At 44.8% G+C, this 17,601-nt stretch overlaps 1 protein-coding gene across 6 annotated transcripts in view; it reads left to right on the top strand.

The window, feature by feature from the left end:
- Positions 1 to 17,601, top strand: part of ERI3 (ERI1 exoribonuclease family member 3) — a 125,367-nt gene that overhangs the window by 21,316 nt on the left and 86,450 nt on the right. For 5 of the 6 annotated variants that reach the window (XM_063104634.1, XM_063104632.1, XM_063104630.1 and 2 more), the window contains 2 exons: positions 9,219 to 9,335; positions 15,705 to 15,764. In XM_063104634.1, coding sequence (XP_062960704.1) covers positions 9,261 to 9,335; positions 15,705 to 15,764 — 135 coding nt within the window. In that variant the 5' untranslated portion in view covers positions 9,219 to 9,260. Of the gene's footprint in view, positions 1 to 717; positions 818 to 9,218; positions 9,336 to 15,704; positions 15,765 to 17,601 lie in introns of those variants that run through there. The other variant, XM_063104633.1, reaches the window with a different exon arrangement.

Here is a 17,601-nt window from a genome sequence, read left to right as displayed (position 1 = left end):
ACACAGCCGGAGAAACAAAGCCAGCGAGGCTGGAAGCAGGGAGAATGAAATCCAAAGGTGTGTTTAGAAGTCCACAGGCTTCGCTTCTCCCTGCCCTCACCCTGTCTTGTATTTCCTCTCCCCTCTATTGATTACATTTCTTTTGTAGACTGATCTCAGTCGTTTGACGTGTGGAAACTGATGTTAGGAGATACTTTCTCCACCTCTGTGTCTCATTCGAAAAAAGGATCCTGTATAATTTTGATTGAGATGCCATTGGAATGATTATTTTTTATCCTCTTGTACAGGGTGTTCACAATACTTAAAAAGCCCCCTCAGCCTTATATTTATGTAATGAGTTTTGAGCTCTAGCTGTGAAAATTGAGCCATAGCCTAAGAGTCTGAGAAAAGAGTGTTCCCAGATTGACACTAGCTCCCCACTCCCCACTGCCCCTGGCTGGCAGGTCTACAGTAGAAGAGTGAGCAGACCGGCACATGGTAGAGTGCTACCATGGGCAAAGCCCTGTTAAGTGCTTGGAGAATCAGAAAGGAGACTCTGGAGGGAGAGACAAACATCAGGGAAGCTTTTATTCTAAAGTAGAGGTGCCTTGGAATAGACTGCTATTTTGGTCCTGTTGTTGGCCAGTGGGAGATCTTGAAGGTCTGTGGGCAGCCAAACAGGCCTGTCACATGAGTGGCTCTGTGCTAGTGTTGTGGTCACTGTCTAGTCCTTAGGAGGCCATTCCATCCAAAGGCTGATCTGAAGGCTGAATGCTAGCAGCAGCTCTTACTTGGAGATGCCAGTGTTCCTGAAAATAAACGAGTGGCAGAGTCCCTGGTGAGTTTGGGGCAAAGTTGGTGAGCCAGAATAGGAGGTTCGAATATATTGTTGAATAGAAGAGAAGAAACAGAAATAGATGATGTAAGCCAGCATTGATGGGATGGAGAGGAAGGTGTTCTCTGGGGTTAAAAATTGATATAGAAGGCTGGCCAGTTAGTTCAGTTGGTTAGAGTGCAGTCTTATAATGCCAAGGTGGTGGGTTCAGATTCCCACACAGGCCAGCCACAAAAAAAAAAAAAAAAAAAATTGACAGGGAAATAGCTAGGATGCATTACTTGAGAGACATGTTAGTATGGTGGACTAAGGTAGCAGTGGGAACGGAGAGTAGTTATGTGTCATAGCCCTTTAGGTGTGTTAGGAAAGAAACGAGCTTTAGAACCATGCTCTTACGTAGCTCTTAACTCCCTTAGGTACTAGTGGGCTACTGGGGAGTCAGTGATGCTAAGAGATTTGGTAAGGAGTGGATTGTGGAACCTATAGTTGTCGTAAATGGGGTGCTCTTAGTTGAAGAGCTAAATCAGAGAGAACTGTTATAGGTGAGTTCCTTAGTGGGAATGTAGGTAATTATTCCTCTAGGATCTGTTTATTGCACTGTTTGGCCACCGGCCTAGGGGAAGTAGGTAGTGATGGTTAGGTAGATAGGATGATAACTGGCTAGAAAACTTGGAATCTTGTTCTCTCAAAGTGTGATAAAACTGAGAGCCATGATTTGAGATTGTGGTGTCTAGAAATGGACTCCAGGGACTATGTTTGCATTGTTCGTGTGTATTTTTTCTAGCACTAGCAGCAGTTCAAAGGCCAACTGATTAACTGAAGGGGAGTGGTGGTTAGTTGGAGATGGAGGAGGTAGAGACTGATAAATGGGCTGAAAAATGCCATTTTTATAAGGTTTGCTTTCACTGGAAAGGTAACATAACTAGAGAAACAGTGTCAGGGGCAAATATGAGAGGAAGTTCATGGTGGTGATGGTGACTGTGGTGGTTGGTGATGCTGGCAAGGAGTCCCCAGGTGCCTCAGGATATGGTGGAATTTCTGTGATCCTGTTCCAGATTTGTGGCCAGCATTAGAGAGGTCTTTGTCAGGTCTAGTGGCAGTAAGATAAACCAGATAAGCTTCTGGCTTGTGCCTGTAATGAGAGGTCTTCATAGGAGAGGTATCCAACCCTGCTTTTTGGTTCATTTGGACAGAAGGAAGGTGTTTTTCTGGAGGGCTTGATCACCTGTTACTCATACTCACTCCCATCTCTTCACACCCAGCTAGTGTATCTTTAGGGCAGTATTTGGATTCATTGGAAAAATGGTCTTTGTCTAACATGAGCAAGTTACGTGAGTTTTCCCTACCTCGTTGGATGACTAATTGAACAGGCTTTGGCTGCTATGTACCCAAGCCCTGGAATGTGGACTCTGAACCTCTGGAGTGAGGGGGCCTGAGGTAGAGGCCATTCTGATGAGAAGTAATATAGCGTAGTGATTAAGAGCATGGACCCAGAACTGGACTCTGTGGATTTAAATCTTGTCTCCACCACCTACTGGCAGTATGACCTTGTACTCTTTGTTCCTCAGTTGCCTTATTGGCAAAATGGTGTTAATTATAGTATCAGTCTTATAGGACTGATGGGAAGATAAAATGAATTAATATATCATGTGCTCAGAGTGGTGCCTGGCAGGTAATGGCCATATGTGTTAGCTCTTATTGGTAGAATTAATACTAGTAGTATTTTGACCCATGGCCCCATAGTAAGCTACTGAGGTACAGCAGGGGGTTGGGAGGCAGTCCCGGCTTCTCTGGTGAGCATAGAGAGAGTCTTCAGGCCCTCTATCAACACAGTGGATAGAGCCAGGATGCTACCCAGAGAGATTGTTTTTTCCCTCCACTGGAATGGTAAGTTGGGCTTGGCACCCTTCTACTTCCATACCCTTCCTTAGTGCTGCCTCCAGGGGACTTCTCTCACACAACCTGAGATTTGTTTAATTTCATGACAAATATGTGTATACAGGTAGCTACAGAGAAATCATTTGGCTGTTTGTTGCCCTGAAGGGTCGGCTTCATAGAGGCCACTAATATCTGAAGTTATTTACAATTGAGGATGTAAAAATGTTTGAACTGAGTGGTTTCTAAGTCATGTACATATAGAGGTAGATTCAGGCATGCATACCCCTAGGTGAGGGTATAGTTTCTAAGGCTTGGTCCCCTTCATTTATTGGTATTACATTTTTTGAAAAATTCAGATTTCAGTAAAGGTAAATTATAATTCACTCTGTACCCCCACCCTCATTGAATAAAGAATAGCAGTGTCTGTTTTCAGCCTCTTTTCTACATTTTAATTGCTTTGGGGTCTATGGGGATGAGTGGAGGGGGACATGTAGGTGAAAAATCAGCCTTTTAAAGCTCTGATTTTTTACCCTTCCTTGTCCTGAAACTTCGAGCATCAGCTCTCATCTGTCAAAGTGTAAATCAGCAATTAAAACCCAAACAGCCAAATGCCAAAGATGACCCGAAGCACAAAGCAGCTGACAAACAAGTCCGGACAAATCGACGGGTAATTTATAAGCTTTGCCCTAAAATCTAATTATTTGGCAATTCGAATTTGCAGCCAGCCAGGGCTCGGCAATAAATTTAACCCGCCATAAATTATTTAGGAGCAGGCTGTGGTGTAAATCAAAACCACGAGTGTTTGTTTAAGAAATAAGCTCCTTGTGCATAAAATGTCTTTTTTTTCCCCCAAGAAACTGTTAAGCAAACCATGCCCCATTGCTCAGTGCAGCCCTCACTTCTCCCATCCAACTTCCCCTCTTCCCTGTGGCCAGGAGATTCCTTGATCCCTTGGAGTAAGGGCTCGCCTTTGCATGGGACTTTTATCCAAAACCAAGTATCTGGATAAAACTCACATGTTTGCCAGATACTGCCTTTTCTACTTTGTGGTGTGATGTTGCTTTTGGGTTTTATCAAACCTTTCAGTGCAGGGGCGCACATTTTTTGGAATTTTCTAAAGAGGATGGAAGGAAGGGATAGGTTAGTTGTTAACTGTCTCTAAATTGAGGGGATACAAGTTTCATCTTCCTAGGTTGAGAGGTGAAGTCATGAAAAATTATCTGTTCATTCCCTTATTTCAGATAGGACCATAGGAACATCATCTCAGGCAGAGGGGAATCTATGCTTAGGAAAAAAAGGCTGGAATGCTATGCTATTAAACCCTCTGTCCTATTGTCAGGAATTCCAAGAGTCTAACCTAAGTCCCTTCTACTTGAAATCCTTTTGTTATTTTCTATCTTCTAATATAATCTTATCACTGCCAACACTTTAGCTGAAGGGAGTTTGAATACCCTGAAAGCAACCCACACATTTATTTCTTGTAATCTACTGATTGTGGGTATGAAATTTCTTTTGAAATGCTTTTGCAGTTTTGTCCTCAGTTTATCAAGGAAATCCCTGGGGTTCCTAGCTGGGCAATTAGAAAGCAAATGGGTTTAAAACCTCTGCTCCAACTCACTTAAAAAGATAAATGAATCTTTACTTGGTGCTTCCTTTTTATTTCACTGTCTTCTTTTCCCTCATAAAACAAAAAAAACAAAAGTTTTGCAGGGAGACAGTAGGTACAATAGATTGGAACCTTGAATATTTTGAAAAATCCAAATTCTGAGGCTTGTGTCCTGTGTTGTCAAATTGTGGCCAATTCCCTTCCACCATTAGCAGACCAGCTTTTTGGATATATGGTGCTCTGCCCTTGGATAACCTAATGGTGTAGTTAGTTTGTGAATGGTGTGGGGTGACCAACTATCCCACTTTTAGTGCTGAAAGTCCCCAGTCGCAGGAAAACCTTGGTTCCGGGCAAACAGGACAGATCCTAGGTAAAAATGGGATTTGACAGTTTGTAGCAGTTGAAGGAGGAAACCACTTAGAGATGAGAGTGGATGTATCAAAAAGTGCTTTGGAGTGTTATATGTCTGGGTTTGAATCCTAGCTCCATCACCTTAGGTAGATCATTTCATCTCTCTGATCCTGTGGCTACTTCCATGAAAGCAGGAGTGTTTTCTGTTAGAGCTAGGCACTTATCTTCTGTCTTACATTTATCAGCCCCTTCATATGTTTACTCAACAAAAGTTGAGAGCAGGAGGATTGTGTGCCAGAACAGAAGCTGAGTACTGGAGATACAAACTGAAGGCTCCTGCCCTCCCTGAGCTCAGCTTCGCTCCATCTGTGTTATTGCAGCCATAGTGGAGGCTTTTCAGTAGCATTCCTCTAGGACTTTTCTGTCTGAGTAGTCCATATTCATTGCTCTTATCATTTGAGAGCCACCTCTCTTTCTAGGAGATAGTAAATTAAGTTCCCTGTAGGATAGCCTTTCGGACTAACAATCAGATCTCTCTTGACCCTTCAAATTTTGAAATCTGCTAGTCCCACTCTCTTTGAGTCTCATTTTCCTTATTTGGAGTTCCAGCTCTGTGCCTTACTAGGAGTACAACCATGAGTAAGTAACTTAACTTCTTTGGGCCTTAGTTTATTGTGAAATAGGGATAATAATGATTCCCACCTTATGAGTTGTTAGGAAGATTAAATGAAATCATTCCTATTAGCATTTAACTCAGTGTCTGCCATGCAGTAAATAATAAATGGAAGGAATAAAATGATTCCATTCTCTTCATGTTTTGGAGAATGTTGGAAACCAGCTCCTCTCCACCCTTTGCCCAGACTCTGAGCATATCAGAAGGAAGAGCCACCTCTCATTGTATTAATCTTTGTGTCCTGCCTGGTATATAGTAGGTGCTAATAGTGTTGGTTTATGACCTTATGATGGTGGTGGTGATGACTGTATGAACTATCTACCAGGACTAATAAGGGTAAAATAACAAAATGTATGTGAAAGCACACTTTTGTAAATGGAAAAGGATAACACTTTGTATGTTCCTCCACTAAGGTATTATAGTGTACTGTTCGTTATTTGTTCATATCTTTCTCTCTCACTAATACATACACGACATACACTTTTCCAAAGCAGAGACTACATCTTGTCTCGTAATCCCACTCCAGCACCTGTATGATGTCCTACACAAAGTAGACACTCAGGTAGTTTAATTGAATGCAAATGGCATACAAAAGTAAGAATTTGTGAAACTATTTTTAGGGGAGGAAAAGAGCAAATTTATTTGGTAATACAAACGGGTTCTTCTTTCCTTCCGGGTGCTACCTTTGCACAAGCACTCACCTGTTCCTGAAAAAAACCCATCTTCTTAGGGGAATGATGAAATTGGGTGAGGGAAAAGGAGACAGGCAGCAATAACAGTTTCATTATCTGAGCAACTGGACCTAGAAGCTGGCACTTGGGCATATATTCACAAATCCTTGGGTTGGAATCGATGCCATTGAGCTGTAGTGTTGGGATTGCCTCTCTGATCATTATCAGCTAAAAACTGTTGAGGAAGTGTTTGGCATGCCCCAGGTGCACTGGCTGCAGAGTTGTGACAATTTAGTGCAGATTGGGGCTTCCCTCCCATGACTGGGCTGTTAGGGCCAGTGTTTTGAGGTTCTGGGCTTGCTGGGCGATATGGGAAGTTAAGATGTTCCTAAATGAGGTCCTTTCTGCTCTGGTTCTTCAGAGGGTCTTCTATCCTCAGTGGCTCAAAAGAATATGCCAGTATGCAGGCTATTGTTACAATAGCTCCTGATGCTGCTGAGGAAGGTCCCTACAAAGTCAGGTTTTGAGGTTGGCCCTTGGAAGTCCCTCTTCTTGGTCTTGGGGAGAAGGACTGGCTGATGGGCTAGCAACATAGAGAGGTACATTTATGATAGGACCAATCTGATGTGTCCTGGGCCTTGGGTCCCTGGCCCCCAGGCATTTCAGGGGTCTACCCCTTTTGTTGCGTGGAGCTGAGGCTGGCTTGATCTTCCTCTCTGGGAGGGTAGCACTGAGTTCGAACACTTAGGTTTGCTCCATTTCCCTATGAGGAAGCCAGTAGCTAGAAAGTGAATATTGAGCTACAGTGGGGAAACCCAAAGGCCAAGTTTTCAGGGTCTGCTGTGGATGCTGACTTCGTGCTGGTTAGAGCAGGAGCTGAAGCGTGTACTATTTTGTAATAAATACTAATGAAATTTTAGATCTATAATAGCATTTCAGATATCTAAAACAAACCATGTGCTTGTAAAAAAGTGGAAAGAGATCAACTTTAAGCCATAAATTCTTGGTAATAGAGGGTTTTTTCTATTTATGTTTGATAGATATTTTTGTTTCCAGAGGAATGTCAACTCCTAATTTCATAATGTATCATAGGCTTAAGAAAATTGAATTTAATAAAAGCCGAAGATGAATGGCATCCTTAAAGGTCCCAACACTTGTCTTTATTAGCAGGACAAACTGCAGGTCTCCAAATACTGCTTCTTTCCAAATGAAAGTTTAAATGAAAAGTACAGTTGTGTCACAGGTTAAATTTCATTGTGGGTCCAGCTAACATTGTTAGTGAGGAGCTGGCTGTATTTGTTTCCTTAGACACCAGGGCAGCCAAACTCACCAGGCCATGGAGCTCTTTCTGTGAGGGAGTGTTTCTTCTGCTTAGTAGAAGGGGAAGGATATATCAGAAATTTAGGAGTCAGATGAGCTACACCTCAGAGCTGGCTCTTGGAAATCTTGGATATCTGATTTTTCAAGGGGACCAACACACAGTGTGTGTGTTCAATTTTGTTTTTTAGGGCAAAACTCCCCTCTGCTTGGTCTATGTTGTAATACTTTGTGGGGAACAAAAGGCCCAGGGAATTGGGAGGATAGGTATCACCTAGTCCAAGCAGCAGCCTGGGCCTCTTCTCCATCTCCCCTTTGCCTCAGCCTTGGCACCATTTTGCCCTTCCTTTCTGGGAGCAAGCTCCCATCAGCTTCACCATCTTTGGGTATAAGCCTAGGGAGACCAGGCAACCAGAATCTTTGAATTTCTCTGGCATGAAATCTGACTGCCTTTTTTTTGGTTTCAGTCCTGCTGTTATGTGTTGGGCTAAAATAGATGCTTTAGAAATAAGCCCAATATTAGTGAGTGTTTTGAGGGGAGGACACATGCCTTTCCTGAGACATCAAGGAGATTGTTTCTCTTGCTGTTTTCCTACGCATTCATTTCCCAAGTTCAGTCAGATGTCTTCAGCTTCTGTGTTGCTTCTCCAAGCTCTCTCTGGAGAGAACCAATTTGCTTTGATTTTAGTAATACTGGAACGGTCCTCCAGAACAGGGGACTTGGGGTAGGGATGCCACTGGATCTGCCTATTGGGGCCACTGAGTGGGCAAAGCCCCATTTCTCTCTCTGCAGTGGAGACCCTTTCCACATGCTAATTTTACTCGGAGAATTTTGCTTTTATTTATTTTTTTATTATTTCCTATTTGTCTCTTCCAGATGTTTTCAGGGCAGTTTTTTTGTGTTGTAAACTAATTCCATTCATGTTTTAAAAATTTATGAAAGCGCTAATAAAAATGTCAAAGTGGTAAAAATGTTAGCTTTTCCTCTGCTTTGATTAAATTTTGCAAACTGTTTTTGAATATTAAAAAGCAATAATTTTTTTTATTCTCTCTCCTTGCTTTCCCCCTTCTCTCTGGTGTGTGTGCTCTCTCCTGCTCTCTCCCCCCTCTGGTGCGTTCCTCCCTTCCCAGGAGCGATGTATGAGGCGTGCTGCACAGCCAGCGTTCTGCAAGCCTGTTTGCACACCAGGACCTTGGTGCTGTGCATCTCTATTAAATAACGGAGACAAATTAATCTTAGAGACACCAAACAAATTGTCACTCCTCCTCCTTCTCTTCCATTACGTTCCAGTGGACTAGGAAGGGCTGGCTAAGCGATTAGGTGGAGGTTGGGGGGGCTGGACGGGGGAGGGTATACTGCCTGAAAGAAAGGTGGGAGGCACTAGCTCCTATTACTCTTTTTCTGTTTTCTCCTTCTCTTTAGTATCCTCTTTGGCTTTATTTATTATCTTTTTTTTTCTTTTTTAATAAAAACTAATGAAGAAACTCACTGTCTCTGTTTAAACGTCATACAAGGAAATCTATTAATTGGTCTGATGGTTGTAGATCAAGACCTATTCCAGGACAGGAACTTTGGCAAAGGGAAAGGAGAGCCTACTCTTAGGGGCTCAAATGAGCAGGCCTCTGCTAGAGAACCAGTTGGGGAAACTGGGGCAGATTACACCACTGCCTTCCTTTCCTTTTCCAGAAACAGTGAGGATGAGGGGTGTGTCTGGTCCCTGGAACCTGTGAGGGTATTAGTAGTGGGAGGTTAGGATTGTAATTAGGCTGGAACAATCTTACTCAGTCTTGGGTTTGGCCTGGCAGGAGCTAATGAGCCCAAAACACTCTTTCTTGACTTCGAGTTATTGTTTGAGATGATTGGTTAAGATAACTTATTCTTCCTTTTCTGTGTCTTTGGCACTCCAGGAAATCATCGAGTTCCCCATCCTGAAGCTAAATGGCCGGACCATGGAGATTGAATCTACCTTTCACATGTATGTCCAGCCCGTAGTCCATCCACAGCTTACCCCCTTCTGTACAGAGGTAAGGGCCCTGGAGGTGGTCAGCAAGGGCTGCTGGGAGAGGAGCTTTGGGATCATTGGTGCATACAGGACACTCAGGGAAAGCTTAGATCTATCAGTGGTTAAGGCAAGTACACATTGGACCTACCAGTTGGCTTTTTATAGTTTGTTGCTCTAGTTGGTTCACTATGGTCATTGAGGACCCAAGGAGAGCAGTGGTACAATCTGCCCCAACTTCCCCAACATTTCCCTTCCTTGTCATCCCCACCCTTCTTGGTGACTGGGCACTTGGAGTCCCAGAGCAGAATGGTGCTTCTGGGGCTTAGGTTCTTTCCAGTTCCATTTCCCTTAGGGCCTCTTGGCAAGAGGTGAAGATTTCAGCCTCTTCAAAGGAAAGATTATGTTCAGGCTTTCTTAGCTTTCTGGCATTGTTACTCTGATCTGCCATAAAGTGGCCCTGTGTGAAGTGTAGGTTGAGTTTGTGGGTAGCACATTCTGTCACCAAGGAAAGAGAAGGGCAGTTCGAGTGGAGTATGAGGGCAGGCTGGCCAAGGCTGAAATGCCATTATGCTAGACTGGTACTGTACTCGGCCACTTGTCAGCAGGTTAGTATTGACCCCATTTTACAGAATGTGAAACTGGGGCTAACTGAGATTTTGATGCTTTCTGGAGGCTCAGAAGAGTCACTGGCAGAGGGGAGGAGCTCTTGAGAGTTCTAACTCCTACGACTGTGTGGAGAAGCCTTCTGTGGCTGCTTTCCCTTGTGACGTGTCATGTTATGCATTCTGTGGTGGCCAACAGGCTGTGCTGGAATCACGGGTCAAGAATGTTTGGAACAGAAGTGATGGGAAAACATGGGAGTTTCTGGAAGCTTTTAAATTTGGGGCTAAGGTACATTAGAAACTTTGTGCCTTCATTTAGAGACCCACCTTCTACATGTGAATGAAATAGGAAAGAAGTTTTTGAGTAATCTCAAAACAATCTCCCTAGAGTGGAGGAGGCTGGGGAAGGGCCTGCCTGACACTGGTAGGAGTGCTCAATGGGCTCTGAGTCTGCCTTAGCCCAGATACAAGGTCTCAAGGGTTGCTCCTGGACTTGATGCCAGTGTATGCCACCTGATCCAGGTGGGCTTTTTGTTGCAGACATCCATCTGCTAAAGTGTCTAGTCTCTTAAGCCGTTTGTTGTTCCAACTAATGATGTTGAAGTTCCTGTTCTTTCTTTCATAGCCTGGTTTTTTCCCTTCTCCCTGGGAATTACCTATACCACTAGGGGGTGCTAATCTGTCCTTTCTGCCTTTTGAAAAATCACTATTTTAATGATGATGAAAATCCCCTTCCTTATAGGAAGGGAAAGAAAGACTTCCTTCTCTTAAACCAGCCAGTAACCTGAGCCCTTCACTGGCCCGAAAGTCTAGTGTCCTCTTGTCCTTCTCTTCCTCCTCTCTGTGTGTGGCCTGCCCCTTGGGGGCTCTGGGTCTGTGAGGCTAGGCTGCCTGGCATAGACAGGTGGGCCCAAATTTTGGAAAATTTGCTATCTGTTTAGGAATGGAACAGAGTGCTCCTAGAGCCCAACCCTGGGCAGGAGTAGATGCTTGTGAATATCGGGAAAAGAGGGATTTTTTCCAGAATAGGGCTGCTGCTGCTTTGGGGGGAGAAGTGAGGAGGGATTGTGAGACTATGATGTATGTGTTTTTTTTTAAATCTAGAAAGTTCCACCCAAGGACATACATACATAATTTGGAGAGCAGTATGAGTGGTGGTTGGGATCCTTGTTATGAAGCCTGTTCTGAAGGTGAAAATGTGGTTGTGCTGCTGTCACTGGGTCTGCCATTTTGTCTCAGGCTTCCAGAACTCAAAACTCTCCCTGACCTGGGCCCTACTTTTTTGTCCAACTTCATATCTCCCTGCTTAATCTCCCACCTAGTTCCCCTCACCCAAAGGTTGCACTCTCACAGTCTGTCTTTGCACATGATGGTCCCTCTGCCTATAAACTGCTTCCACCATACTCTCCCTAACTCCTTCTTGTCTTCCAGAACTCCACTCAGGATCACCTTTCCTAGGAAGCCTTTCCAGATCCCCAGGCTGTGTTGTGCTTACCCCAACAGAGCATTGATCAGATACATTTTAATTATTTACCTGTCTTTCCGTTAGACTGTGTGTTCCTTGAGGGCAGAAACTAGACCTGATCCATCTCTGTCCCATCATTAGGGTCTTGTACCAAATAAACATTTGATACATGTTTCTTAAATGAATGACTATTGTCAAGGAGTTATTTCTGACTCCCCCAAACAACTGTACTGCTGACTTGCCCTTTTGAGTAAGTAAAGTCTTGTTTGGAAAACTTCAGATCATCTAAATATTGCCCTGTCTCCATACCAGATGGAATTATATTGCAGAGAAAAGCATGGACATAGGATGGGGGCCATCATTCCGAGACCTCATCCAACCTGGCAGTAGCTGCTTTTGTGGGTAGAGGTGGAGGTCATCTAACCAGAGAGAATCTTTCATTAGTAAGTGTGAGACACAGCCCCAAACCTCGAGATTGTATCTAAGCAGCTCCTCTGATAATAGTTTCTCTCTTGTTCACAAGAAATTCTTAAGAACCCTAGCCTGTGTATGTATGTGTATGTGCATGTGCACATGACATGTGTACACATGTGAGCGCGTGCTTGGTGTGAGGAGAGAGGCTCAGTGCTAGACAGTGGGAAAAAGGATTCTGCTTTGAGTGAGTCTTTAGCCCACATTCAGACATTCCTACTTTTACCGTTCTGAGTAATGGACATGTTATTAGCCTTCTTCAGGTCCTTTCTTAGTTCCAATGGATAGTCTTTTTGTAGATATGATTCTAACAGGGCTAGGATGGGACGTGTTTCCTTCCTTCCCAAGCCCTTTCCCTACAACCTCTAGAATCTGCTCCAGCTCATCAGATCCCTATTGCTAGTAGCTGGGCTGCTGCACAGTCCCTGACCATGTGCAGTCTTTTGTTGTTGTTGTTGTTGTTGTTGTTGTTGTTGTTGTTGTTGTTGTTGTTGTAAAAAACTAGAAAAATACCCATTTTGCTAAATGCCAGTAAAGGGCTTTGTCTTGCACCTGTACTTATAAAGGGTGAGATTTATTGGTCTCTTTGTCTGAGTAGAAGGAGAGGGTCTGATTATCAGATTGCACACCAGAGACAAGTGCTTATGTAATCAACAAACTGTCTTGGTGTCAGAATACGATTGTGTTGGAGATAAACTGTGAAAGGAGAAAGCGCTAGATGCTGACATGCTATTGGCACTGAGTTTCCTCGGCTGCTTCCTGTAGTTGCTAGTGTTTATGATGAAGCCAGTTTGTTCCTGGACAAAGCCCTTGTGTGGGTAGGGGATCTCAGTAACCAGCCATGTTATCAGTCAGGGTCAAAAGCCCCTTGCCTTGTGGTTTCTGAGTCTGGAGAAGTGGGAGTTAATCTGTAATCCCTCAGTGAAAGGAGCCACAGAGCACACATTAATTCTTCCCCTCACCTCTCCTGCTTTAAGTGGTTAAGGTCTCTGAGCTCTGTTTAGCCTGTGAGCCCTGGTTCTCAGCTTAATAATACTTGGCTTTGCTCTGGTAACTTTCATTGTGAGGATGTGAAAGCTTTTTTCAAACATATATTAACCTAAGTGGAAATGGGCTTAAACTGCAGCATGAATGATTTAAGTTAGGTTTTAGATAGAACTTCCCAGTATTAATTTTATAAAATTGTCTGTCTCCCTCACAGCTGCTTGTATAAGTCTTATAGGTATCTTACAAGTTGTCAGTATGAGGTACAAGGACTATCTTAATTTTATCCTCTCTTCATCCAGTGCCTTGGCAGAGCTGATAAGTATTGGTTTATCCTTGGAGGGATTAATATAGGGGTGTAAGGCCTTCCCCTAGAAGGCTGTGTCTAGTTGAACCAACAGCTCAAGCCCCTTTGTCTCTGGGGGTTGAGTTCAAATCATTTAGGAACTCATCTGAGCCATGTCTTGCTGGGCCACAAGTAAAAATACCTGTTTTGTGGGGAGCATGGAGAGAAAGGGAGCCACCTCACTAGACTCCTCCCTTGCTGATGATTCTAGGATTGCTGAGCGCTGGAATGGAGTTTTGAAAGCCTCAAGATGCTGGTGCCCCATCCCCCAGACTCCAGGGTGTGAAGAAGCCTGCCTAGTCTGTAGTAGGGTCCTGCTGCAGGACACCTGAACAGTACTGTGGTTTTCCTTTTTGGTATAGTGATTTCCTTGCCCCACATTAGTGATTTTCCTGGGGCCCAAGGCAGGTCCTTGTGGGGTACATGGTGCTGACCTAGGCCCTGTCTTCGAGGAGGGAGGGTTCTTGGCAAGGGTGCATTGGTTTCCTGTGTGAATGAGACTTTCTTGAAGTCCTTCAGTGTTCAGCTCCTCTGAATGACTCTGGTGGCAGCCAAGAGAAGGAGTGGACCTAACCTTGTCCCAGGAAGTGCAGACCAGACACACAAGACTGACATTTGGACCCTGGAGCTTTCTAAGAAGTGTGAGTGGCTATGGGCCTCTCTTTCCAGGATAGTCCTGACCCTAAGCCACAGCTCCAAAATTGAACACGTGTCTCACCCTGAAAGAACTTAGTAGGAGAGAAGCTGGGCCAGAATGGGCAGCAGTGGGTGCATAGGTGTCAGTCAGTAATCTGGATGTTGGACCTGGAGTTGGACTCAAGCCTACATCTGAATCTGTTTGGCCTCTACATGCCTGAGACAAAACACAGGGCAACTGCCTGCTCAGTTTGTGGCTCTGAACAGTGTACAGGCCCTGGATACTAGCTGGTGCTAGGATGGAAGAAGGGAGCTACCAAGAAGAATGCAGATTTCATGAGGGCAAGGTTTTTAAGTTTTTCTTCACTGCTGGATCCCTAGTTCCTAGAATGGGGCCCAGCACGTAGAAGGCTGTCCACAAATAGTTGCTGACGAAACAAAAGTAGTCCTGTGCACTCCAAGATTAAAGCTGCTGACCCAGGGTACTTCCCCATCCCATTCCCCCAGCCCTCAGCAGGCCATGTTTTCTTCTCCTTGACTCAGGCCCTCCCTCTGCTGGGCAGTTGTTTGGTCTCCCAAGCAAGGAAAGGGTGTGGAGGTGCCAGCCGGGTGGGCATGCTGTGGGTTAAAGCCTTGCAAAACAACAGTGTAGTTAATCTTTCTAATTTATTTTCCTTTTAGACCATGGGAAGTCTGTAGGCAGCAGCTGTTACCCAATTAAAATACAGATTAATATAAAAACAGTTTCTGGAATATAAAATAGAGTGGCTGTGTCCTTACACTTCCTTAAAATACCACCTAATAATGACTTGATGAACTACAGAAACCCACCTAGAGGAACTCAGCATTCTTAAAATGAAAATTTCTTCCCCGAAAGGTGTGTATTACCATTCCATGTAAGTCGCTATGAGAAAATAACCTTCCCTCTTACAGCCAGCAGTTTCTGTGAGTTGGGTATTTGGTATTCATTAAATGTAATTATAATTCAGTTGAAGTCTAATCCTCAATCCCCCCGAACTCCCCAAAAAAGAAGTTTCCAAGCAAGTCTGAGATAATACTCTTTCTGAAAGTAGCCAGGGGCATGTTGGGCATGGTGATTTCCAGATGGCGTCCAGGACATGGGTCCTCATGACTCAGATCCTCATAGGCAGTCTATCCCTACTCCATACTTAAGGGATATTTTTACTTCAAAACAAAACAAAGCAAAACAACAAGCTTGTTTCACAACCTAGGCCTGACCTAGGTGGAGCACAGGCCTGTGAGACAAATTCTCTAGGCTAGATTCTGTACATTAGGTCTTTTTGTCTTAGTTTCTCCATTGGTTAAAGGTGACTGTTTCCTGTTTGGCTAGTTGGTATTGAGGACCCGGGTATGTAGGGTAAAGGGCAAATGCCATGGGGCTTCACTGATGTTAGGGAGGGTGTGGCAAAGGAAATGCTGGGTATCGGGGCTCAGAGAAGGGGGGACTTGAAACCAAGTGCACCTGCACCTGTCCTGTATGAGCACTCCCCAATTTTACAGGAACTTCTGTGAAGCTTGGAGTTGAATTTACTTTAGACTGCAATTTGTGGGAAATTATTGAGACTATTGGATACAAAAAACATGTGAAATTAAATTTTTTGCAAAATGGAAGCTGAAACAGGTATGAGACATACTCTGTGGTCAGCATGTGTATGTGTACCTCCGTCTCGGGGCAGCATTTTGTGGGGGAAGCTCACATTGTGTTCTGGGACTTTATTTCCAAGGCTTCCAGTGGGTTCTGGACCTAAAGCAGTACCAGGTCAGAGCCCTTTACAGTAGGAGAAAAACAGAAAGGAAAGAATCCAGTTCAGCTTGGGTCCCTGTGCCCTGGTTTTCTACCCACAGTTTATTTCTCTTTCCTTTCAGCTCACTGGGATTATTCAAGCCATGGTGGATGGTCAGCCAAGCCTGCAGCAAGTGCTGGAGGTAGGTTGAGTGACCTTTAATTCCTAACCTCTGGCCCTTTTCTGCTGCCTTTCTCTCCCTCCCCTCCTGAGAATGTAGCCGTGTAATTTGACTATGATTATGGCTTGATTAGAATAACATTTGCTGTCACATCAGTGACATGCTGTTGAGAGTATTGAACCATTGATCTGTCATCTCCAGCTGTTCCCGTCAGGGTTACTGACAAGATGTCCGAATTCTGCCAGGAGTCGGGCAGAGGGGCCCCCACTCCTTCCTGGCCCATGGCCCTGTGCTGGCTGCCTCTGGGGCAGCCTGCGCAGGTGGGTGAGGGAGTGGGGGAGCTGAGCTGTGGCATTGCGGGACTAACCCTAGGGACTTGAGGTGTTTTTGTTTAGCTTTAGTGTTGGCTTCTTCTGGCATGTGAGCACTTCATTAACTCACCCAGAACTCCCCATCGATGGGTTTTGTTTGCTGTCAGCTCCTGCAGGAGCTGTGGCTGGGCCTGTCTGCCCCACTAAAGCTTGCCGCTAGATGCATTGTGCCTGTCAGGGGTGTAGAATCTGCACTGGGTAATGATTCCTAATCAGAATAATTACAACAATTGCCTATGTGAGGGAAATCAAATTAAAGACTTTAGAACCCTTGGCAGAGACCACACTTCTAGGATGTTCTCCTCAGGGAGCTGGAAAAGGTTAAGTCACTGCTTCTTGTGCTCCAGCCTGAGGGAATTAAGAAGGGCAGTGCTTGGCCTCAGCTTGTCTCCCACCCCCCTCTGCCCTGAGGGTTTTCAGTGGGGATGAAGGTTCTCTTTGCATGTCTTTCTCTATAGGGGGAGGGGAGAAGAGGATCTCATTAGGTGCTTTGTTTAATTTTAAGACCAATAAACACACAGCTCAGACTTTATCAAAGCAAAAGAGAAAGAAGAGTATCTGAAGGAGTAGCAGGACACATCTGCATTGGAGGGAGGTAACCTAGAGGACCTAGGGAAGAGGCAGGAGAAGGGTGCAAGATATCTTTGTTTAGGTGAGAAATCCTGTCCCATGGGGAGAGAGATGTAGACTGAATTTCCTGGGGCCCCTCGGGATGGAGCCAGGTTTAGGCTCCTCTCAGTGGCAGAATGCACTCTCTGTCACTGGGAATGTGGAACCCCAGGCTCTGGTTGGTCAGGATTAGGGCACCTGCAATAGATTGGGAGAAGATAAGATGAGGTCTGAGGTACCTCTCGGCCCCATTGACTCTCTTTTTTTGAAAGGAGATTCAGTTCTATGACTGAGGCAGCTCCTCAGCATGGACTGCTCCCTGTAAGACCAGACTTGAGGAGAAAGAGGGGACCCATCCTTCCCTGTGTCCTATCCAGCATCCCCAGCCAGGACTTGGCCATTGAGGGAGGCCCGAGTACAGGCAGATTTCCCCTGGAACATCTGTGGCAGGGATCCTGGGAGGAGGATGCTTGCTCTGGGCCAGCCCCAAACCAGGGCTATTGAGATTATGGGTTTTTTTCTCAGTGGCCCCATTTGAGGGGGCAGATGTGGTCTTCAGGAGGCAACTCCTGGCCAGTCCTGGAGCAGGATGCTCAGAGGATTCTGAGTCTCATTCAGCAAGCTACTTTCTGCTACCTCTGCATACTTTATGGGTGAGGAAGGAAGATTCCTGGCATCAGCCTGAATAGGGAGTTTCTGGCAGGACAAGGACACCAAACTGGGCTGCTCTTTGTCCCCATTAGCCCTGAGTCGGTTATAAAGCTGAAGAGAAAATTTCTTGTCCCAACCCAGGCTCTGAGAAGGCACTCAGCTAGATGTTTGTCTGACTCATTTGTTCTAAATAATGCTCAGGCTGGGCCCCACTAGACAGACCTTCA

This window comes from Cynocephalus volans, chromosome 8 (genome assembly GCF_027409185.1).
Source record: "Cynocephalus volans isolate mCynVol1 chromosome 8, mCynVol1.pri, whole genome shotgun sequence".
Lineage (NCBI taxonomy): Eukaryota > Metazoa > Chordata > Mammalia > Dermoptera > Cynocephalidae > Cynocephalus > Cynocephalus volans.
Note: the sequence above shows the minus strand (reverse complement) of the source record. Positions and strands in the feature narration are given on the sequence as shown.